At 45.1% G+C, this 25,619-nt stretch overlaps 1 protein-coding gene across 6 annotated transcripts in view; it reads right to left on the bottom strand.

Annotated features, from left to right (window-relative positions):
• NEDD4L (NEDD4 like E3 ubiquitin protein ligase) overlaps positions 1-25,619 on the bottom strand; it is a 219,467-nt gene that overhangs the window by 108,026 nt on the left and 85,822 nt on the right. For 4 of the 6 annotated variants that reach the window (XM_072133630.1, XM_072133621.1, XM_072133613.1 and 1 more), the window contains exon 3: positions 14,112-14,193. In XM_072133630.1, the coding sequence (XP_071989731.1) occupies positions 14,112-14,193 (82 nt within the window). Of the gene's footprint in view, positions 1-3,515; positions 3,607-14,111; positions 14,194-17,162; positions 17,229-25,619 lie in introns of those variants that run through there. The other 2 variants (XM_072133663.1, XM_072133656.1) reach the window with 2 other exon arrangements.

Genomic DNA, 25,619 nt, shown 5'->3' on the forward strand with positions numbered 1-25,619 from the left:
CTTCTCCCCCAAAGCGCCAGGCCAAAGCTACTACTCCCCCAAGCGCCAGGCCAAAGCTACTTCTCCCCCCCCCCCCCAAGCGCCAGGCCAAAGCTACTTCTCCCCACCCCCCCAAGCGCCAGGCCAAAGCTACTTCTCCCCACCCCCCCAAGCGCCAGGCCAAAGCTACTTCTCCCCACCCCCCCAAGCGCCAGGCCAAAGCTACTTCTCCTCCCCCCCCAAGCGCCAGGCCAAAGCTACTACCCCCCCCCCCAAGCGCCAGGCCAAAGCTACTACCCCCCCCCCCCAAGCGCCAGGCCATAGCTACTTCTCCTCCCCCCCCAAGCGCCAGGCCAAAGCTACGACTCCCCCCAAGCGCCAGGCCAAAGCTACTACTCCCCCCAAGCGCCAGGCCAAAGCTACTTCTCCCCCCCCCCCCCAAGCGCCAGGCCAAAGCTACTTCTCCCCACCCCCCCAAGCGCCAGGCCAAAGCTACTTCTCCCCACCCCCCCAAGCGCCAGGCCAAAGCTACTTCTCCCCACCCCCCCAAGCGCCAGGCCAAAGCTACTTCTCCTCCCCCCCCAAGCGCCAGGCCAAAGCTACTACCCCCCCCCCCAAGCGCCAGGCCAAAGCTACTACCCCCCCCCCCAAGCGCCAGGCCATAGCTACTTCTCCTCCCCCCCCAAGCGCCAGGCCAAAGCTACGACTCCCCCCAAGCGCCAGGCCAAAGCTACTACTCCCCCCAAGCGCCAGGCCAAAGCTACTACTCCCCCCAAGCGCCAGGCCAAAGCTACTACTCCCCCCAAGCGCCAGGCCAAAGCTACTACTCCCCCCAAGCGCCAGGCCAAAGCTACTACTCCCCCCAAGCGCCAGGCCAAAGCTACTACTCCCCCCAAGCGCCAGGCCAAAGCTACTACTCCCCCCAAGCGCCAGGCCAAAGCTACTACTCCCCCCAAGCGCCAGGCCAAAGCTACTACTCCCCCCAAGCGCCAGGCCAAAGCTACTACTCCCCCCAAGCGCCAGGCCAAAGCTACTACTCCCCCCAAGCGCCAGGCCAAAGCTACTACTCCCCCCAAGCGCCAGGCCAAAGCTACTACTCCCCCCAAGCGCCAGGCCAAAGCTACTACTCCCCCCAAGCGCCAGGCCAAAGCTACTACTCCCCCCAAGCGCCAGGCCAAAGCTACTACTCCCCCCAAGCGCCAGGCCAAAGCTACTACTCCCCCCAAGCGCCAGGCCAAAGCTACTACTCCCCCCAAGCGCCAGGCCAAAGCTACTACTCCCCCCAAGCGCCAGGCCAAAGCTACTACTCCCCCCAAGCGCCAGGCCAAAGCTACTACTCCCCCCAAGCGCCAGGCCAAAGCTACTACTCCCCCCAAGCGCCAGGCCAAAGCTACTACTCCCCCCAAGCGCCAGGCCAAAGCTACTACTCCCCCCAAGCGCCAGGCCAAAGTTACTACTCCCCCAAGCGCCAGGCCAAAGCTACTTCACCCCCAAGCGCCAGGCCAAAGCTACTTCACCCCCAAGCGCCAGGCCAAAGTTACTACCCCCCCCAGCGCCAGGCCAAAGCTACTACCCCCCCCCCAAGCGCCAGGCCAAAGCTACTACCCCCCCCCCCAAGCGCCAGGCCAAAGCTACTACCCCCCCCCCCAAGCGCCAGGTCAAAGCTACTACTCCCCCCAAGCGCCAGGCCAAAGCTACTACTCCCCCCAAGCGCCAGGCCAAAGCTACTACTCCCCCCAAGCGCCAGGCCAAAGCTACTACTCCCCCCAAGCGCCAGGCCAAAGCTACTACTCCCCCCAAGCGCCAGGCCAAAGCTACTACTCCCCCCAAGCGCCAGGCCAAAGCTACTACTCCCCCCAAGCGCCAGGCCAAAGCTACTACTCCCCCCAAGCGCCAGGCCAAAGCTACTACTCCCCCCAAGCGCCAGGCCAAAGCTACTACTCCCCCCAAGCGCCAGGCCAAAGCTACTACTCCCCCCAAGCACCAGGCCAAAGTTACTACTCCCCCAAGCGCCAGGCCAAAGCTACTTCACCCCCAAGCGCCAGGCCAAAGCTACTTCACCCCCAAGCGCCAGGCCAAAGCTACTACTCCCCCAAGCGCCAGGCCAAAGCTACTTCACCCCCAAGCGCCAGGCCAAAGCTACTTCTCCCCCAAGCGCCAGGCCAAAGCTACTTCTCCCCCAAGCGCCAGGCCAAAGCTGCTGCATCTCACAAATGCCAGCCCAAAGTTATTCCCTCCTCAAGACGCAAGTGCCATCCCCCACCCAAAAAAAAAAAAAAAAGCTAGGCCAAAGCTGCCGCATCCTCTCCAAACTGCAAAACCAGAGCTGCCCTCCCTTGAAACACAAGGCCCTGCTACTTCTGCCCCCCACCACCACCAGCGCTAGAACCAACTGCTCGGAACTATGAAACTGATACGGACCCGTGTACCTCTTTATTAGAGATGAGCGAGTCTATTCGTAGATCTTCTACTATACAGGTACCAAAGCTTTTCATGAAAAAACGGTTTTTACAGGGTGTTACATACCAATTTCCAGTGCAACTGGAAAAAGCAGTTGTGACCCAGAAGCAAATAATTTGGTGAATCTTGAACAATATACAAATCTCCAATTTATATCTCTACAAATCCGATGTAACATTAAAAAAACGGCAGGAATTTATTGTGCGCCTCACCCTGACCTGGCGTAGTTTTGCGTAAAAACCTGAAAACAAAACTCCACAGGAGCGCCCTGTGCCTGCCCACTTTGCCGGCGCTCTGCCGCTCTACGCGCTCGCATGCCGTGGTGTGACACAGTGGCCGTTACAATTACAAATTATAAAAACAGGCATAGGAGAGGTGATTAATCTCCCTCAGTGTGGAAGCACCACCTCTCCAAATACATCAAGCTGCTAAGGCCTCCTGATGTATCTGGCAGGTGGCCGTTTTCTGATTAATGTCCCCTAGCGTGTAGCTCCCCACTGGGGTCCTCTGATATCCCGCAGCAGGTCCTGTAAATCCTGCAAGTTGCTTCCGCAGCCTCCATAGATCAGTCTGGTTTTCCAGCAAAATATAACAGATGCTCAAAAGAATGGAGAACGAGGACCTAAAAGCATCACTGAACTTTGGGCATCCATGACCCTGTTAGTGGTTCACTCTTTGACTATCCTGGGACCTCTTTATTAGGTACTAACCACTACCTACCAGGACCTGTAGACCACCTTGTCCCAGTGCATGATCCATCCATGTTCCCATATTTCCCACTTCCAACACATCAACTACAGGAACTGACTTGCCACCGGTTCCTTATACTGTATATCCCACCCCTGACGGGAGCAATTACTGCTACATAATGTCATAACTAACATGATTGTAGGTTTCCAGAGTCCCTGAGGAAACCCACATTCCTGTAGAAGTAGCAGAGCTGACCTGGGGTTTGCCTCATGTGTAGTTTTACATGAATTTTCTCCATAAAATAGAATGCAACTGCACACAGTGAAACGACAGCTTCAGCTCTGCTACATCACATTCCATAGAACACATTACATTATTTTACTGACCTTTTGGCTGAGCAATTAAAGCATCCAATCCAAAATTAATCCCAAACTCCGTCCAGGCCTAACTATCCCCAGCGCCCTGCGCAGCCGGACCCTATGGCACACACCTTTGTACTCTGCAGGCAGCTAGTGAGTGACTTCCAGGCTACACGTTATCACACGGTAAACAGTGGTGGATTGTCCAATAGCAGCTCAGCGTTCCACGGTGAAAACTAGTCCGACAACTCTGCGCGATCACCCATCAGGCCGCGCTGGAGAAAGTCAACGCTCTGCGACACAGGTGGATTGTATGGCAACAATGGCTGAGTATACAAGAAACTGCAACAACTTGTTATTATGTAATGAGTACAGAAAACATCAACAAGAGGAACGATGCAGAGGAGATCTCTTATGTAATTACCTATTACTGTAATTATTAGCACCATTATCAGCTGTGCCAAAGTGACAAACTCAGCTCTGCTACTACAGGCACAGGATTTTTTAGGAAGTGGAGTATTTATATAGTATTGGATACATAATGACGTCGTAAAAGAAAACCAATAGACCAGTTACTGGTAGAAATATATACGATTTAGTCGCTAGTTTAGGTTTTTGGTTAGTTATGTATCATTTTGACAAATATGCGCCCCCCTAAAGGCACTTTTACAAAAACTGGGTGTGTTAATAAAGGGCTTAGCAGTGGGGGGCCAAATAATGAGGCTAAAATGGCATCAATTATAATTCGTAGAGTTGCGGCGCAGGAGAGTACCTGGTAGTGACCCGCCTTCCGAATTTATCTCCAAAATCGGCTTTTTCATTACTTAAGTTTAACGTTAAAATAGATTTTTATGAATTTTGGGCGATTTTTGTTCACTACAAAAACAAACCTGCATTTTTTTCACTGTGGCCAATGAGTCTCCTGTTCTGTAGAGATCACTTTTAAGCAGATCTCATAACAACAGTCATTATTATAATGTCAGGTAACACAGGATCCACCATTATCAATAGGCAAATATAATCCTACTCCTCCTGTTCATGCACATTGGCCAGTGAGCCTTATAATAGACATTACCTGTTTTGTAGAGATCACTTTTCAGAAGTCATCTTATTACCATCACAGGCAGGATTACATTGACAGGTAACACTATATATAGATAATACAAAAAAGGGGACATCACATTTTGCCTCCTTTCATTCCCTATACCAGTGGTGGCGAACCTATGGCACGGGTGCCAGAGATGGCACTCAGGGCAGTCTTTGTGGGCACCCAGGCCACTTTGCCCCAGCACAGAGTTCCCCAGACATGACTCGAAAGAATTCACCTGCAGTCAGGGCAATGCAGATGCTACTCTCAGCGTTATTTTAAAGCAACACATCCTTGGCTTCTTCAGACTGTAGAAAGAGTGAGAAGGGAAAGGCAGGGGTAGTTTATGGATGGAGGTCCTTCTTCTGTTGAACTTGTGGTAGAAGAGTGAGCTACTGCTTAAATTGCTGTGTTGGCGCTTTGTGATAAATACATGATGCCCCAGCAAACATTAAATAGCCAGCCATAAACTGTCCATCTTTGCCCGCTATTAATCCCATGATACATCATGTACATCGTATGTAGAATGCTCTGTGCTGTCTGCCATCAATCTCACAATGTCCCAGCACGCATCAAGTGGGCAGCTATAACATCTGTACAATCTCTGGCTGTTATGAATCCTGTGATATATTAGCAAAGCGCCAAATGGGCACCTATAAACTGTACCACTTCTGCCTGTTATGAATCTCATCATGCATCAGCACAGCATCACGTGGGCAGCTATAAACTGTACTCTCTCTGCCGGCTTACAATTCCATGATGCAGCAGACACCATCATAATATATAGATTTCTCTTTCTATTTGCTATCTGTTATCAATCCCACAAGGTCCAATCACATCCTCACACGGACAGCTATAAACTGTACCAACTTTGCCTATTAATCCCACGATGCATTAGCAAAGCATCAGATGGGCAGCTATAAAGTGTACTGCCCGATATCAATCCCATGACGCATCAACATAGCTACACATGGGCAACTAATAGTGTATCATCTTTGACTACTTGGAAGACTGTATGATACCGTAACACTCCTTTTTAATCCTAAAAGAAATCTTAGAGACCATAAGGATACAGTCAGGAAGCTGCACTGTTACCTATTACCTAGTAGTAACTGTTATAAAAGTTGACTTCCCCCTGTGTGGATAGTCTGTGTGGTACAGTCCATGCATTACATCATCATAGGTGCGGGAGACTGAGACCACTGTGAAATCACATGACCTAAGAGAATAGAAGGGTCGGAGGAATTTTCTGAATGAGATAATATTTGCGGAATTATATATGTTGAATATTTAGGAACACAATGAAAAAATTAAATAATTACTGTAGAGCCTCTCAAAAAAGTGGCTACATGATCACTAGAGATGAGCGAGCATACTCGTCCAAGCTCGTTGCTCGGACAAGTATTTTGCCAGCTCGAGATCGAGCATTTACTTAAAAGGCACCTACCACCACAAATCTACCTATAAAGGTAGATTGGGTGGTAGGTGGATCAATGGGACGTGAGGATAGCCCTTTTAAGGGCTAATCCTCACGTCCCTGCACTTTTTTGATCACTTTTATTTGATATTTATTCAAATTTACTTATGCGGCTACCGGGGCGTGGAGTAGCCGCATATGAGATTACACGAGGCGGCTACTCCACACCCCGGTAGCCACTTTACCCCTCCTACTCACCCATCTTCGGTGCGCATGCGCAGAAGAGCAGGCCCGCGCCTGCGCGGTCACTGCTCCGAAACAGGCGCAGGCCTGCTCTTTTGCGCATGCGCAGACGGCAGGATCGCCGGACGAGGGAGCGCAGCTACGCGCCGAAGATGGGTGAGTAGGAGGGGTAAAGTGGCTACCGGGGCGTGGAGTAGCCGCCTTGTGTAATCTCATATGCGGCTACTCCACGCCCCAGTAGCCGCATAAGTAAATTTGAATAAATATCAAATAAAAGTTATCAAAAAAGTGCAGGGACGTGAGGATTAGCCCTTAAAAGGGCTATCCTCACGTCCCATTGATCCACCTACCACCCAATCTACCTTTATAGGTAGATTTGTGGTGGTAGGTGCCCTTTAAGGGAACACAGTGAAGAACACAGTGAAGAACACAGTGAAGAACACAGTGAAGAACACAGTGAAGAACACAGTGAAGAACACAGTGAAGAACACAGTGAAGAACACAGTGAAGAACACAGTGAAGAACACAGTGAAGAACACAGGATCATTTAAGTGAAGAACACAGTGAAGAATACATTGCAGATGTTTCCGAACATCTGCTAACTTATCCGAAGACATGAGTGCAGAAAGGTGTTCTTCACAATAGTATATGAAGAACAATATGTGTGAAGAACACATTGCAGATGTATAACACGGGTCATTCTGCTTTTTGAAGTTCCACGAATATTCCATTAAATAAAAAAAATGAAGAAACAGGACTGACTTCCTTATTTCTCAATAAAATGACACATTTTATTGCAGAGCCTTGGTCCCCTTGAAAAATGCTCGGGTCTCCCATTGACTTCATTGGGGTTCGTTATTCGAAAACGAGCACTCGAGCATTTTAGTGCTCCCTCATCTCTAATGATCACAGCTATCAGAGTTATTACCCAGTTTCAGGATTTGGTCCTAGAAAGCCCCCAGGCTCATATACACTTCCAGTTATCACAGATCCTGACCCACAAAGTACAAGACCGGGAAACCCAAGAGGACAAATAATAAAAGGAGTCAAGCAGCAAAAAGCATTCCTGCCCCTGTGCCAGGAGCCCGCCCACCTGCCCATCTGGTAACAGGGCGCTATTTATAATGGGCTCCACTCACGGGCACCGCTATCACTCCGTTCTCTGGTTCTTCATTAGACAGAGATTAGAAATATATCACAAATCTCTAATATCCATTGCATCTACATTTCTTATAGTTTTCAAGATCTGCGCTTGCTGCCAGTGAATAAACCACTTTCCCTTCACATCCTCATCCTTGAAATCCACCATACAGACCTAATATATAGCCAATCCTGTATGAGCAATTTTTTCCCCTTGTAGTTTGTTACAATGTGTCAGCGCAAGATTAAATACAATTGTATCCAACTGGAGTCCAGGTTATTTAAAGGGAATTTCCCGGCAGATCTGACCATACACTGCAGGCAGTGTTAGGTATTGTTGCTGGAGAGAAGCCTTGGTGTGTGTTGTTAGTAGCAGCAGGACTGTGATATATGGATTAATATAGTATTTTAAAAAAACATAGTCCTATTGTGTTTATGGAGACTTATAAAAATTATGAATGAATTGATAACTGGTTTGCCTTTTTTGCAAGGAAATATAGACTAACCCTGCATTGTCTAAAAGGAACCATGCAATTTACGGTTTTGTGGATCCATTTGGATTTATAATTAGAGATGAGCGAACATACTTGTCCGAGCTTGATGCTCGTTCGAGCATTAGCGTACTCGTAACTGCTCGTTGCTCGGACGAGTATTTCGCCCGCTCGAGAAAATGGCAGCTCCCGCCGTTTTGCTTTTTGGCGGCCAGAAACAGAGCCAATCACAAGCCAGGAGACTCTGCACTCCACCCAGCATGACGTGGTACCCTTACACGTCGATAGCAGTGGTTGGCTGGCCAGATCAGGTGACCCTGGGATAGACTAGCCGCTGCCCGCGCTGCTCGGATCATTCTCTGTCTGGATGCCGCTAGGGAGAGAGCTGCTGCTGGTCAGGGAAAGCGTTAGGGTGTTCTATTAGCTTACTGTTAGGCAGGAGTGATTCTACAAGAACCCAACAGCCCTTCTTAGGGCTACAATAACGTTATACTTTTTTTTTTTTTTATTTGCTTGTGGCTGGGCTTGCTGGCATAGCAGTGTGCTTTAATACTTGGCTAGAAAATAGCCATAGCAATAGGATAGCATCGTTTGGTTTTAAAAACTAAAAAACACACAAAAAAAAACACAAAAAAAAGTTAAAAAAAAAATTAAAGTTATAACTCTCATTTTCAAAATGTTTAACCCGAGGGCTAGGGGTAGAGGACGAGGGCGGGGACGTGGGCGTCCAACTACTGCAGGGGTCAGAAGCCGTGGTCCTGGGCGGGGTGAGACACCACCTGCTTATGAGGGAGCAGGGGAACGCCGCAGAGCTACACTCCCTAGGTTCATGTCTGAAGTTACTGGGACTCGTGGTAGAGCACTGTTGAGGCCAGAACAGTGCGAACAGGTGATGTCGTGGATTGCCGACAATGCTTCGAGCAATTTGTCCACCAGTCAGTCTTCCACGCAGTCCACCCATGTCACCGAAATCGGCACTCCTCCAGCTCCTGCACCTCAGCCTCCTCCCCCCCAGTCTGCCCCCTCCCAGCAAAATTTGCCATTTGAACCGGCATACTCTGAGGAACTGTTTTCTGGACCCTTCCCACAGTCACAAACCACTTGTCCGGTTGCTGATGAGCAATTTTCCGATGCCCAGGTTTTCCACCAGTCGCAGTCTGTGGGTGATGATGACCTTGTTGACGTAGTGGAAGAAGTGTGTAAAGAGGTGTCCGACGATGAGGAGACACGGTTGTCAGACAGTGGGGAAGTTGTTGTCAGGGCAGGAAGTCCGAGGGGGGAGCAGACTGAGGGATCGGAGGATGATGAGGTGACAGACCCAAGCTGGGTTGAGAGGCCGGGTGAACACAGTGCTTCTGAGACGGAGGAGAGTCCTCGACCAGAACAGGTTGGAAGAGGCAGTGGTGGGGCCAGACGGAGAGGCAGGGCCAGAGCTGGTGCATCAGCGCCAAATGTGTCACGTAGTGAAGCTCCCGTGGCGAGGGCTCCCGCGGCGAGGGCTAGATTTTCAGAAGTCTGGAGGTTCTTTAAGGAAACACCGGATGACCGACGCACTGTGGTGTGCCACATTTGCCAAACCAGGATCAGCAGGGGTTCCACCACTACTAGCTTAACTACCACCAGTATGCGCAGGCATATGAATGCTAAACACCCCACTCAGTGGCAACAAGCGCGTTCACCTCCGGCCGTGCACACCACTGCTCCTTCCCCTGTGTCAGCTGATAGTCAGCCCCCTGCCCAGGACCCTGCCACAAAAACCCCATCGTCGCCTCCACGATCCTCCACAGCATCCACCAGCGTTCAGCTCTCCATACCCCAGACGCTGGAGCGGAAACGCAAATATAGTGCAACCCACCCGCACGCCCAAGCCCTTAATGTGCACATCTCCAGATTGCTAAGCCTGGAGATGCTGCCCTATAGGCTAGTAGAGACCGAGGCCTTTCGCAGCCTCATGGCGGCGGCCGCCCCTCGGTATTCGGTCCCCAGCCGCCACTACTTTTCCCGATGTGCCGTTCCAGCCCTGCACCAGCACGTGTCAGACAACATAATCCGTGCCCTGACCAAAGCCGTTTCTGACAAGGTCCACCTGACCACGGACACGTGGACGAGTGCTGCCGGGCAGGGCCACTATATATCGCTGACGGCACATTGGGTTAACTTGGTGGAGGCTGGGACCGAGTCTGACCCTGCGGCTGGTCATATACTGCCGACGCCGAGGATTGCGGGGCCTACCTCGGTCCAGGTCTCAAAGGCCTACTATGCCTCCTCCTCCTCCCACCCCTCCTCCACCTCCTCCTCCGAACGACCATCCGTGGGCATGGCGCCATCAGTCGGTAGCTCTAGGCACAGCAGCAGTGCCGTCGCTAAGCGACAGCAGGCGGTGCTCAAACTGCTGAGCCTAGGCGATAAAAGGCACACCGCCCAAGAGCTATTACAGGGCATTCCACATCAAACTTGTTAACTTTGTCGCCACCGTGCTGTGTGAGCCACAAAATATACTGGAAAACTTTTTTCATTTACGGATATTATTTCAGCGCTTCTTGCGCAGATGTTTACATTCCCCTCACCCGCCATATCCCAAACTTATAAGAACGCTACTACACTTGATCTTATCCGAAAGGTTCTTAGAAGTGCTGTTTGGGGAGTAGCCTAGAGACAGGGGCTTGGATTGGCGAAAGCTCGCCTGGCAGCGGAGCGCCAGCTCCATGCCAAGAACCAACTAACATAGTTTTAACTGCAGCACCTTTAATCTACTACTAGTTCACTGCCTCCATACATCGTCCCCTTATCAAACGAGCTGTGTCAGGCAGAATTTTGGATTGTTTTCACGGCTTCCATGTTAACTTTGTTGCCACCCTGCTGTGTAATCCACAAAATATACTGGCAAACTTTTATCATTTACCGATATTATTTGAGCGCTTCTTGCTCACCTCCTTTGGTTCCTCTCTGCCACCCATTGGTTTGAAGCCTGAGTCCATTTAGAGTATGTCGCCATGCCACTCTCTAGCCTGCCGCTGCTGCCGCTGCCTCTGCGTGCCATCCCCTATAGTGTCAGGGTCAATTATTGGATGTTTTAGATGCTATCTAGCCTCATTCGGTCACTCTGTCATGGCCATGCTGTTGCCCATAATTTTGGCATAATGGTGCGATTAAGCAGCCTCAGAGGCATCCATGCATGCTGCCCCTGCTGTTTCCTGTCCATTTCCGTGGTGTTTCCATCCTTTTCTGAGGTTCCCAGGTGTTTGGCCAAGCTTCCCTGTGCAGAGCCTTGGTCCCCTTGAAAAATGCTCGAGTCTCCCATTGACTTCAATGGGGCTCGTTACTCGAAACGAGCACTCGAGCATTGGGAAAAGTTCGCCTCGAATAACGAGTACCCGAGCATTTTAGTGCTCGCTCATCTCTATTTATAATGAATTAAAAGGGAATGTATTCACAATACAGACTGCAGGCAGGGGTTGGTCACTTTAACATAAGTGTCTTTACTGCCTTAATAATAATCCCTCAATGTTCATCAACTGATTCAGCATTCCTGCTACTTTAGTGCTGTGTGCATACTCCCTATGCCTCTTTGTTTACATGTCTGAGCTGATAAATAGGAGGAGCTACAGCAGGATATTATAAATCATCCTGCTCCCTCCCAGTCTCTTTCAGCGTGGACAGACTGAGAAGAGAGATACAGTGGGTGACGTCATGAGAGCGGCCTAGAGCAGTGAGAGATGGAGCTGTGTATATATGCAGAGGGCAGCACGAGGAGAACAGGGGAAGGCTGAACCAACAGAGCAGGTACGTATAGATGCAGAGGCATGTCTAATGGAAGACATTTACTAAAAAGTAGCCAAAATTAAGGGCTGGCCATCTACCATCCACCCAGGGCATCTCCCTCTTTCTTGCAATCCACCTGTAGGACACCTGCACGATGTGGACCAGGCCTGTTCTACCTGTACCAAGCAACCATGACCCAGTCGAGCGCTAGGCTGCGCTCAATCCAGCCACTCACTTTTCAGGGGAATCCAGCTTCCCCCAAGCCAAAAAGGACAGGCCCTGGTGGGGGATGTTGCTGCACCAATACAATACACAAAGGTATGATAACACATTTCTCTAGGTGCAATACCCACCACTGATTGCACAGAGCACAGCAGTGTGAGGACACACATCCAGTGCAGTTGGAGAAACCACAACCTTGGACTACAAATTCTTATTTTACATTCCCGTTGCTACTAACATACACAAAGGTCTGATTACACATCTCTCCAGGGACAATACAAAACACTGGCTGCGGTCTACATGGTTAAGCCTTTGAAAGGGGAAGCCCAATCTTAAGCACTTATGCCAGATACTGTAGGTACTCCGTTCCAGAGGACAAGTAGGTCGCTCCATGGCCGTGGGCCACTGCGGTTTATGGATGTTATGGAGACTCTTTCCACAACCTCCATAGACTGCAATGATGCAGGAGGCGAGTCATGTGGATACAATATCCCAGAATTGTGCAAGATATGAACACAAAGAAAAGTCTAGACTGGATACAATGGGGCTCATTTACTAAGGGTCCGTGGAACGCATTTTTGTCGGGTTTCCCGGCGATTTCCGCTTTGCGCCAAATTGCTCCGGGATTTTGGCGCACGCGATCGGATTTTGGCGCATCGGCGGTAGCTTGCACGTGACAGAATTTGGGGGGCGTGGCCGTCAGACAACCCGACGGATTCGAAGACAACGCACGGGATTTAACATTTAGAATTGTGTTGCAATACATGCACCGGGAAGATGAAGATGGCGGAACCTCAGCGCAGAAGCGACGGATGCAGGAACTCGGGCGCACGATCTTAGTGAAACGCGACAGACCCGAATCCACGTCGGACAATGCATCGTGGGATCGTGACAGGACCGGGTAAGTTAATCTGCCCCATTGTAACAATCCCTTTTTTTTAGCCTGCGACAATGTAACAATGTTACTGATACACAGTAGAAAGTTTTGGAATGTAACATCGAATTATACAGGGAATAAACTTTATTAGATAAAACCGGAAAACCCCTTTTACCTCAACTCGAGGTCAGCACCAACTAGTTCAACCAGTCTGAGCCGTGGCAGAGGGGGCGGCTAATAAACCGCACAAACAATAAAACCTTCTTATCATCAAGCCCTGGAGCTGCAGAGCGGGAGGCCGATGGTGAAGGGCACAGAGTCCTCCAGACACTGGATGTGACCAGAACCAAACCCTGCAGCTGGTACAGTGCGGAGCGCGGGCACAGGGGCAGCGGGTATAGGATCCGGATGGTGGGAGCCGATGTAAACAAAGACATCCAGGATCCATATACAACATAAACTAATACAAAGAAGTGCCAGGACAGGGTTAACCACTTTAACATCTTCATGACCAATGTACAGACAACACTCACCTCTACAGGGTCATAAAGATCAAATTATGTCAAAAGATAAAAACCAAAATATTGTTTTCTTTTACTGTTACTAGATAGCTGGTAGATTTATAATAGAGCCATAAACTAACCTGCGATTATACTGCCCTATAATGACGCCATATAGTGCTCTACAAAACTATATCACACTGTCTAGTGTTATGAGAACTTACCAAGAACGGGGGCCAACGTGAGCCACGGGGAGAGGGGGGCCGCCAAAAAGGGGCCAACGTGAGCCACGAGGGGGGGGGGCAGCCACCCAGGGGCCAACGTGAGCCACGGGGGGGGGGGGCAGCCACACAGGGGCCAACGTGAGCCACAAGGGGGGGGGGGCACACAGGGGCCAACGTGAGCCACAAGGGGGGGGGGCACACAGGGGCCAACGTGAGCCACAAGGGGGGGGGGGCACACAGGGGCCAACGTGAGCCACAAGGGGGGGGGGGGCACACAGGGGCCAACGTGAGCCACAAGGGGGGGGGGGGCACACAGGGGCCAACGTGAGCCACAAGGGGGGGGGGCACACAGGGGCCAACGTGAGCCACAAAGGGGGGGGCACAAAGGGGCCAACGTGAGCCACAAGGGGGGCCACAAAGGGACCAACATGAAAAATAATGGAACCACAGTGGCCAACATGAACAGCAATGTGGCCACACAGGGACCAATGACCGAGAGTTGACCTGCGGTCTATAACAGCCCAGAAATTCATGACTGGATGACTGGTGGCACCACCTGATTAATGGACAGGACATCCTGGAACAGCCCTTTAAGGTTTACACTTGGCGTTGTACAGGCACAGAGCAATGGCAGGGTATGTGGGGACCTCCACCACTTACCTTCTTTATCGTCTTCGTCTGCACCAATGCGAGATCTCGGTTTTCATCTGCGACGTACAGGGACAACTTCACGTAAGGATCACTGTAAGAGAGAAGCGCACAACGTCAGGAGGGTAAAGGGGATCTCCGCCCGATGGAACAGCTCTATGTTATGGCTGCTCAGTTTATAGAGGCCCAACTGCTACAAGATCCTGTTCCATCAAAAAGTAATATTGTATCTGTAATATCAGAATGGAAGGAATCCGGAGGGGGGAGGCGGGGGTCCTATTAGCACTATGGTGCCAGCACCGCTATGGTGGGCAGGGGCTGTGATCGAAGAATTGTGTATGGGCCACACAGTGGGCACATCATAACCCCATAAAGTGGGCACATCATAACCCCATAAAGTGGGCATGTTTCATGCCGGCACAAGTGATATCCCTACAGGAAGCACAAAGGACTCATAATACCACCTCACCGTTCTTGATATAACATGACCCATCAGTGGACAAATAATACCGCCCTATAGTGCCAATGCAATGCTGAAACAAGTTTGTATACTAGAGCCATCCACTGCTCGGGTTATATGATCTGTCCAGGCCAGGAGAGGGGAGAGATGTTCTGCTGTTGTTTCCAGCCATAACATAATAGTCCACACCAGAAACCACTGCAACAAACCCTCAGCTGTTAATGACCCATTAGATGCTAAATATTTATAATAATTGAGCCCCACTGTATACATTAGACATTGGAGAACTCCTCACAACACAATGATGTAGTAGCGTGTGCCGCCATCCCCTGCACTGTGTAGTAAATATACACGGCGTACACTATAAACACTGTATATCACACACACAACACGTTCAGCTCTGCCACATCCATGGGATCCATTGGTTATTGGCCGCTATCGGAATGTGTGTAATGTTTGTTTTCGGCAGCTTCGCCTCCTCGGGGCGACAATTAGCTCGGTGTTTGACTTCATAACACTCCTATCACGTCTCAATGGCTTTCCAGCAAGTGCAGGCGGTTGACAGAGCAGAATTTTAAGGAGCTTTACCCTGAGCGGTCCGACATCATCTAGAGCCAGCAGGCGTGTGCCAGGAGGCTGCTGGCCCAGCACAGGGGATGGAGCAGAGCTGAAGGTGCCATTCACGCCTTTGGTGCGGCACAACTTGTGCTTTGTCGAAGTAATGGATAGATTTTTTTTTGGAGGGGTATAATTGGCCTTTAGATAATTGCTTATAGACAGAATTTCATGATCTCAGACACATCTAGAGGTCAGGAGAAACTATTCCAAAATATGTGTTTCAGTTTTACACTGTATATCAAATAGAAACAAAAATTATATGCATTGAAAATGTCTACAATGCAGAGCTAATAGCGAGTGTGTGTATACACACACACACACACACACACACAAATACACACACACACATATACACACACACACATATACACACACACAGTGTCTGTATGACTGTGTACATATATTTATGTGAGCGAACATGTATCAGAGCATCGCACACAAATACACAAACACACACATAGATACATATACATAAATACATACACATATATTATATATACATACATACATACATGTGTATACCGTGTCTGTGTGACCATGTGTACATATATTTATGTGAGCAAACGTGTATCTGTCTATATGTGAATGTGTATCAGAGCCGGTACAGATCCACGTACTTCTGTAGTTGTATATACGGCATTTGTTCATTTCACATAATCTCTATGTAACGTAGAATGATAATGTATATCAGGATATTATGTGTATATCCACAGACTTCTCCCTGGATATATCCAGAGATCATAGGATTACAAGCTTTTCAAAACAAGGTGATTTTGCAACAGTGTCACAAAGTGATATCCGTCTGTGCTGGGGATGTATAGATACATCAAATAATCACCTTCTGCCCCCCCCCCTCCCAAAAACAAAACCACTCACTACACCTTTGTATTTGTTCATGTATGTACAAATCTAAATGTGGACACATGTAAGTAATGTGTGTATGTGCATCCATAGGAGTGTGCGGGGCCAGGGGGAATGCCATGCTGTTAACTCTACACTTACTATACTTTTGGGGTGTGCCAATGTTGCAGAATACCACAATATATTATATTATAAATAGGTGTATGAATTATTGGATATACACACACACACAGTTTTTGTGTATATGAATGCTAATAGGAACGTACAGTATATGTAATGTATGTATATATACGTAGAGGTACAATGTATAATATATATATATATTACATATATATATACATATACATATATATACACATATATATATATACACATATACATATACACACAAAAACATTTATGTATGCGTATAGGTACAATGTATACATACATATATATGTATAATGTATGCATCTATATACATAGAGGTACAGTTTTATGTATTTATATACGTATATGTATAATGTTTGTATGCATGATTGTATCATCTATGTATGTATGAATGATGTAATGTAATGTATAAATGTTGACAGTGTTATGTTTAAATGTGTATTCTGTTAGCTATGTACATGCATGATTTGTGTATGAATGTTAGGCATGAATGTACATATATAATGTGTGTATATATATAATGTGTGTATATATATAATTGAATGCTAGCATGTATGTTCCCATATAATGTGTGTATACACAGTCATTCATATGTATGTATATGTATAATATGTATGTGTGTCTGTTTGCAGTCATGAAAATGTTAAAAACGAAAAGGGAATGGGAGGGGGGGGGGCTCTTATTCCAAATTTTTTACTGTCATCCTCAGGTTCATCCATATGTTACCACCCCCCTCCTGAGCGCAGCGCTCTGCCCCTTCATGCTGAGGGCTCCTGCGGATACATGAAATCTATCCTGGGCTCCTTCCAATCAGCACATTATAGAGCAAAGCGAACAACCAGAGTCCCACTTCAATCATAGTCATAAAGCTCTAATACAGGTCTGCGGATTGTCAGTCCCTGTAATCCAACAACTCCCAGTATGCCCCAACTATGCTGGGAGTTGTAGTACTCAGTGCAGGAGATTGTCCTTACCTTGAACATGAGTTATTCAGCACAGTCCCAGTTATCCGGACTCCTAAACTCACAGCACAAGCACAACCCGAGGAGGACGGTGTAATTATGTGACAGGGGGTGACTCACTGTGAGGCCGATGGGGAAATCATGTGCTCCACCTGCCCCGTCTACACCCAACCATCTCCTGCGAGAGCACGTACCTGGGAGAGTTATCCTCCAGTCTCCAAATGTATCAAAATGTATCGGGATTTACTATTGAATTGATTCCATTATTTAATGGGGGGTTCAGCCAGGGCTGTGCAGTCAGAGTCCGTGACTATTATGGTGGATTCACAGTTGTGATAAAATGGACTCACTCCAAATACAGAAAGATAAATTTCATAATTTTTACAATTCTCCCTTAAATATCTGTTCACTCCTGGCATTCATCCTCAGATCAGGAATAGAACAACATTTATTGGTCCAAAGCCTCATTGTTATACTATACATGATCAACTTTAGGGGGCCGCACCATTAACTTGGACCCACGATACACCAACAACCAGAGTACAGCACAAAATACCACCCCAGGAAATATAAAAATACCACAGTGCAGCAATACATACCCCCCCCCCCAGATAGCAGATGATACTACTACTAGAGAGCCCCAGAGCAGATGATAATGATAATAGGGAAACCCCAGAGCAGATGTAGTACTAGAGACCCTAGAGCAGACAATGATGATAATATAGAGACCCCCAGAGCAGATGATAATACTACTACAGAGCCCCAGAGCAGACAATGATGATAATATAGGGACCCCAGAGCAGACAATAATAATACTAGAAACCCCATGCTGGCATCAGGACCTGGAGAAGAACCAGGAACAGGAGAAGAGGGCACAGTACAGTATAGCTGACAAGTACAAGTCCTCTCCTACTCTTAGGGCCACTCTGCTCCAAATCCCAATGCTGGAGCATTCAACCAGCATCAGAAGAAAGGGCACAAGAACAGAAGGAGAGGACACGGGGCAGTGAGGACATTACAGCTCTACTCACCACTACCCAACCTCCTGCATCAATGATCACAACATCAGTTATAGAAGTTCTTATTGGACTCTGACTGTCAGCGGGGTGTGGGCCCGAGCTGGAATCTGGACAGGCTGCACTTTATGTACATGCTCAGTAGTGAAGCTCCTCTGCAGCAGATCATAAGGGAATAAGGGACTGTGAAGGAATGACTGCATTTATCTCACTGTTCCAGTGACCTGAAACACAGGACTGTGGAGTCAGAGAAGTGCCCATTTTGAGGGAAATTGAAGAGTCAGAGTTGTAAGTTTGGCTTTCAGATTCCACAGCCCTGGGTTCTGGACAATAATAATAATGGAAGTATAAACGGATCCATTAAAATGCCCATTGATCGCAAATAAACTTTTCATGGCTTTGGTCTGTTTCCACCACGTCTGTTTCCACATCTGTCGTTATCGTTTTAGTGAAAACGTAAAATTCCGGGGAAAAAAAAAAAAAAAAATTAGTGGGTCGAGGTGGGTCCAGTTATAAACAAAAAATGCTTTAGAGAACTAGAAGGGTTTTATACCAATTTCCAGGATAATTAAAGCAACATTAGTGTGCATCAAATATACTCGAATCTTGTGAAAAATTCTGTGAAGTTTCAGAAAATCCAAAGATTCGCTCAACTATCGGGTGCCCAGAAAACATCTCTCTCATTTTAAGACTAAGTGACACATCAAATAATTTCCATCTCTGATTTTAAAAAGTCAAACATTTATTGCTTTTTCCCCTAGGCATCACTGTACGAAGACTTGTTTTCTGCAGGATGAGATTTGTTAAGGGCTTCCAAGTTCCATTACTGTAATAGACAGACCGTTAGTTTTAATATTTGAAGATTCACTGAGGACTGGTTATGTTATGTGGTACCAATATACAAAGCGATCCTGGAAACTACAGACCCGTGAGTCTAACTGCTGTGGTGGGGAAAATATTTGAGGGGTTTGTTAGAGATGCTATCCTGGAGTATCTCACTGTGCACAACCTTATAACCCAGCGTCAGCATGGGTTTATGAGAGATCGGTCCTGTCAGACTAATCTGATTGGTTTCTACGAGGAGGTAAGTTCCAGACTGGATCTGGGGGACGCTGTGGATGTTGTATATCTGGACTTTTCAAAGGCATTTGACACTGTGCCGTATAAATGGTTGGTATATAAAATGAGACTGCTGGGAATAGGAGAAAATCTGTGTATTTGGGTAAGTAATTGGCTTAGTGATAGAAAACAGAGAGTCATCATTAATGGCACATTCTCAGATTGGGTTGAAGTTACCAGTGGAGGCCACAGGGGTCAGTATTGGGGCCACTTCTTTTTAATATTTTTATTAATGACCTTGTAGTGGGTTTGCACAGTCAAGTTTCAATATTTGCAGATGATACTAAGCTGTGTAAAGTAATAAATACTGAGGTTGATAGTTCAGCATTACAGAGGGATTTGTGGAAACTTGAGGGATGGGCAGAGAAATGGTTGATGAGGTTTAATGTAGATAAATGTAAAGTTATGCACTTGGGCCATGGAAACAAAAAGTATAATTATGTTCTAAACAGTCAATTACTTAGTAAAACTGGAGCTGAAAAGGACTTGGGGGTATTGGTGGATGGTAAACTTAATTTTAGTGACCAGAGCCAGGCGGCTGCTGCTAAAGCAAATAATATTATGGGATGTATCAAGAGAGGAATAGATTCTCATGATAAAGACATAGTTTTGCCCTTATACAAATCCCTGGTCAGACCACACATGGAATATTGTGTACAGTTTTGGGCACCAGTGTATAAAAAGGATATAGTAGAGCTGGAACGGGTGCAGAGGAGAGCAACCAGCATTATTAGGGGAATGGGGGATCTAGAATATATGGCACAGAACAAAGACACTTTATTATTTGGGATAAGATTGTAGGAAATAGTGCCACCTTATACATAGGACGTAAACTGTAGACATGTGAACTGCATAGAGTATGGTATAAAAGTTTGCTCATGGAAGGGAAGGGGGGTCCAACTGCTGGAAGTCTGAAATAAGTAATGACCCACTATTCACATGCAGCAATTGTAGAAGCCTGATCTTGTGTTTATTTGGGGTCCCCATTTTTGGGGGGGGGGGGTTTCTGTATGACTGTTTGTACTTTGTAATTTAATATTTTATTTGTATGTGCATAATACAACTATTTGTATGGGGCATAATATGCCCCACTCCTGCCACCCTTCATTGTAAATACCTGATATATGCCCGTGTATCCAATGTTGTTCATGTCGCGACATATTGTCCAGCACATTGGATTTTCAGGACAAAACCATCCATACCAACTTTCCCTTTTAAAAGAATTAAGTTCTGCCCCTGAGCCCACCTGCCGCCTCACATGGGATACAGACATTTTGGTGGGGGTTCAAATGTGTTGCCTTTGGTGCCCAGGAGGCGGCAAAATTGGCAAAAATGTTATTGAAAATTTGGGAAAATCTTGGAATATCTGGTAAGGAGACTTGGAAACTTTTTAAACAACTTGTTGGCGAGTTGCTTGCTACACATGACTACTTACTGATCCATACCACATGTCCAGTTTATGTCACCTCCTCACTGAGGACCCTCACAGCACCCAGAGGTAAACGGAGATGACCCAGAATGGGATCCAATAAGCTCATTGACAAAACACGTTACATAACCCTCACATGCAAGTCTCAAGTTATTTCTGGCAAACAGGACACACAAGATACAGTACAACACGTTGACTTACTGTAATATTCCACACACTGGCAGCGAGTGCGGTCATACATCACAATTAACATTCCACCGAATAAAATGATGGCTTGTGTCACACTGGCAATAACCCTCCGCACGCCAAAGTTATTAAAAAATTACATGTGTTGTACACCTCCGACTCTTGGGCCTACATACTGTCATGGACGAACCCATATATGTCCAACAAGTTGGTGCTAGATGTATCAAGACAGAAGGACACAATTTTCAAATGCAAATTAACCCCCCCCCCCTCTTTCCAAAAAAAGAAAAAAAATTAGCTCAGTAAAATTACACAGAGCGACAAAAACCCATCTCCTATGTACAAGAATATAACAAGAATATAACTACTATAATACTGCCCCCATATGTACAAGAATATAACTACTATAATACTGCCCCCTATGTACAGGAATATAACTACTATAATACTGCCCCCTATGTACAAGAATATAACTACTATAATACTGCCCCCATATGTACAAGAATATAACTACTATAATACTGCCCCCTATGTACAAGAATATAACTACTATAATACTGCCCCCTATGTACAGGAATATAACTACTATAATACTGCCCCCTATGTACAAGAATATAACTACTATAATACTGCCCCCTATGTACAAGAATATAACTACTATAATACTGCCCCCTATGTACAAGAATATAACTACTATAATACTGCCCCCTATGTACAAGAATATAACAACTATAATACTGCCCCCTATGTACAAGAATATAACAACTATAATACTGCCCCCATATGTACAAGAATATAACTACTATAATACTGCCCCCATATGTACAAGAATATAACTACTATAATACTGCCCCCTATGTACAAGAATATAACTACTATAATACTGCCCCCTATGTACAGGAATATAACTACTATAATACTGCCCCCTATGTACAAGAATATAACTACTATAATACTGCCCCCTATGTACAAGAATATAACTACTATAATACTGCCCCCTATGTACAAGAATATAACTACTATAATACTGCCCCCTATGTACAAGAATATAACAACTATAATACTGCCCCCTATGTACAAGAATATAACAACTATAATACTGCCCCCTATGTACAAGAATATAACAACTATAATACTGCTCCCTATGTACAAGAATATAACTACTATAATACTGCCCCCTATGTACAAGAATATAACTACTATAATACTGCCCTCTATGTACAAGACTATAACTACTATAATACTGCCCCCTATGTACAAGAATATAACTACTATAATACTGCCTCCTATGTACAAGAATATAACTACTATAATACTCCCTCCTATGTACAAGAATATAACTACTATAATACTCCCCCTATGTACAAGAATATAACTACTATAATACTGCCCCCTATGTACAAGAATATAACTACTATAATACTGCCCCCTATGTACAAGAATATAACTACTATAATACTGCCCCCTATGTACAGGAATATAACTACTATAATACTGCTCCTATTTACAAGAATATAACTACTATAATACTGCTCCCTATGTACAGGAATATAACTGCTATAATACTGCCCCCTATGTACAAGAATATAACTACTATAATACTGCTCCTATGTACAAGAATATAACTACTATAATACTGCCCCCATATGTACAAGAATATAACTACTATAATACTGCCCCCTATGTACAAGAATATAACTACTATAATACTGCCCCCTATGTACAGGAATATAACTACTATAATACTGCCCCCTATGTACAAGAATATAACTACTATAATACTGCCCCCTATGTACAAGAATATAACTACTATAATACTGCCCCCTATGTACAAGAATATAACTACTATAATACTGCCCCCTATGTACAAGAATATAACAACTATAATACTGCCCCCTATGTACAAGAATATAACAACTATAATACTGCCCCCATATGTACAAGAATATAACTACTATAATACTGCCCCCATATGTACAAGAATATAACTACTATAATACTGCCCCCTATGTACAAGAATATAACTACTATAATACTGCCCCCTATGTACAGGAATATAACTACTATAATACTGCCCCCTATGTACAAGAATATAACTACTATAATACTGCCCCCTATGTACAAGAATATAACTACTATAATACTGCCCCCTATGTACAAGAATATAACTACTATAATACTGCCCCCTATGTACAAGAATATAACAACTATAATACTGCCCCCTATGTACAAGAATATAACAACTATAATACTGCCCCCTATGTACAAGAATATAACAACTATAATACTGCTCCCTATGTACAAGAATATAACTACTATAATACTGCCCCCTATGTACAAGAATATAACTACTATAATACTGCCCTCTATGTACAAGACTATAACTACTATAATACTGCCCCCTATGTACAAGAATATAACTACTATAATACTGCCTCCTATGTACAAGAATATAACTACTATAATACTCCCTCCTATGTACAAGAATATAACTACTATAATACTCCCCCTATGTACAAGAATATAACTACTATAATACTGCCCCCTATGTACAAGAATATAACTACTATAATACTGCCCCCTATGTACAAGAATATAACTACTATAATACTGCCCCCTATGTACAGGAATATAACTACTATAATACTGCTCCTATTTACAAGAATATAACTACTATAATACTGCTCCCTATGTACAGGAATATAACTGCTATAATACTGCCCCCTATGTACAAGAATATAACTACTATAATACTGCTCCTATGTACAAGAATATAACTACTATAATACTGCCCTCTATGTACAAGACTATAACTACTATAATACTGCCCCCTATGTACAAGAATATAACTACTATAATACTCCCCCTATGTACAAGAATATAACTACTATAATACTGCCCCCTATGTACAAGAATATAACTACTATAATACTGCCCCCTATGTACAAGAATATAACTACTATAATACTGCCCCCTATGTACAGGAATATAACTACTATAATACTGCTCCTATGTACAAGAATATAACTACTATAATACTGCTCCCTATGTACAGGAATATAACTGCTATAATACTGCCCCCTATGTACAAGAATATAACTACTATAATACTGCTCCTATGTACAGGAATATAACTACTATAATACTGCCCCCTATGTACAAGAATATAACTACTATAATGCTGCCCCCTATGTACAAGGATATAACTACTATAATACTGCCCTCTATGTACAAGACTATAACTACTATAATACTGCCCCCTATGTACAAGAATATAACTACTATAATACTGCCTCCTATGTACAAGAATATAACTACTATAATACTCCCTCCTATGTACAAGAATATAACTACTATAATACTCCCCCTATGTACAAGAATATAACTACTATAATACTGCCCCCTATGTACAAGAATATAACTACTATAATACTGCCCCCTATGTACAAGAATATAACTACTATAATACTGCCCCCTATGTACAGGAATATAACTACTATAATACTGCTCCTATGTACAAGAATATAACTACTATAATACTGCTCCCTATGTACAGGAATATAACTGCTATAATACTGCCCCCTATGTACAAGAATATAACTACTATAATACTGCTCCTATGTACAAGAATATAACTACTATAATACTGCCCCCTATGTACAAGGATATAACTACTATAATACTGCCCCCTATGTACAAGAATATAACTACTATAATACTGCTCCTATGTACAAGAATATAACTACTATAATACTGCCCCCTATGTATAATAATACAACTACTATAATACTGCCCCCTATGTACAGGGATATAACTACTATAATACTGCCCCCTATGTACAAGAATATAACTACTATAATACTGCCCCTATGTACAAGAATATAACTACTATAATACTGCCCCCTATGTACAAGAATATAACTACTATAATACTGCCCCCTATGTACAGGGATATAACTACTATAACACTGCCCCCTATGTACAGGAATATAACTACTATAATACTGCCACCTATGTATAATAATATAACTACTATAATACTGCCCCCTATGTACAAGAATATAACTACTATAATACTGCCCCTATGTACAAGAATATAACTACTATAATACTGCCCCCTATGTACAAGAATATAACTACTATAATACTGCCCCTATGTACAAGAATATAACTACTATAATACTGCCCCCTATGTACAAGAATATAACTACTATAATACTGCCCCCTATGTACAGGAATATAACTACTATAATACTGCCCCCTATGTACAGGAATATAACTAATATAATACTGCCCCCTATGTACAGGGATATAACTACTATAACACTGCCCCCTATGTACAGGAATATAACTACTATAATACTGCCACCTATGTATAATAATATAACTACTATATTACTGCTCCCTATGTACAAGAATATAACTACTATAATACTGCCACCTATGTATAATAATATAACTACTATATTACTGCTCCTGGGTGAATACATTTGATGACCTTTGTTCTGATGAACCTGTGACTGCTGGTATATAGCTGATATTTTGGGCCTTCCCCCGCTGATGTGCTTGTTGCAAAAATAAATTGTGTATCTGGAAATCTCTTGGCTGAGTCGGCATCAGACTGTGCGACTCTTTCCAGTAGCAAACACTCGCTGATAAATGCCACCTCCGAAGCCAAATCTACAAGTGAATCTGGGGCTCCCGCCCGTCGCCTCTGCT

The sequence above is a fragment of the Engystomops pustulosus genome, chromosome 1 (genome assembly GCF_040894005.1).
Source record: "Engystomops pustulosus chromosome 1, aEngPut4.maternal, whole genome shotgun sequence".
In the NCBI taxonomy this organism is placed as follows: Eukaryota; Metazoa; Chordata; class Amphibia; order Anura; family Leptodactylidae; genus Engystomops; species Engystomops pustulosus.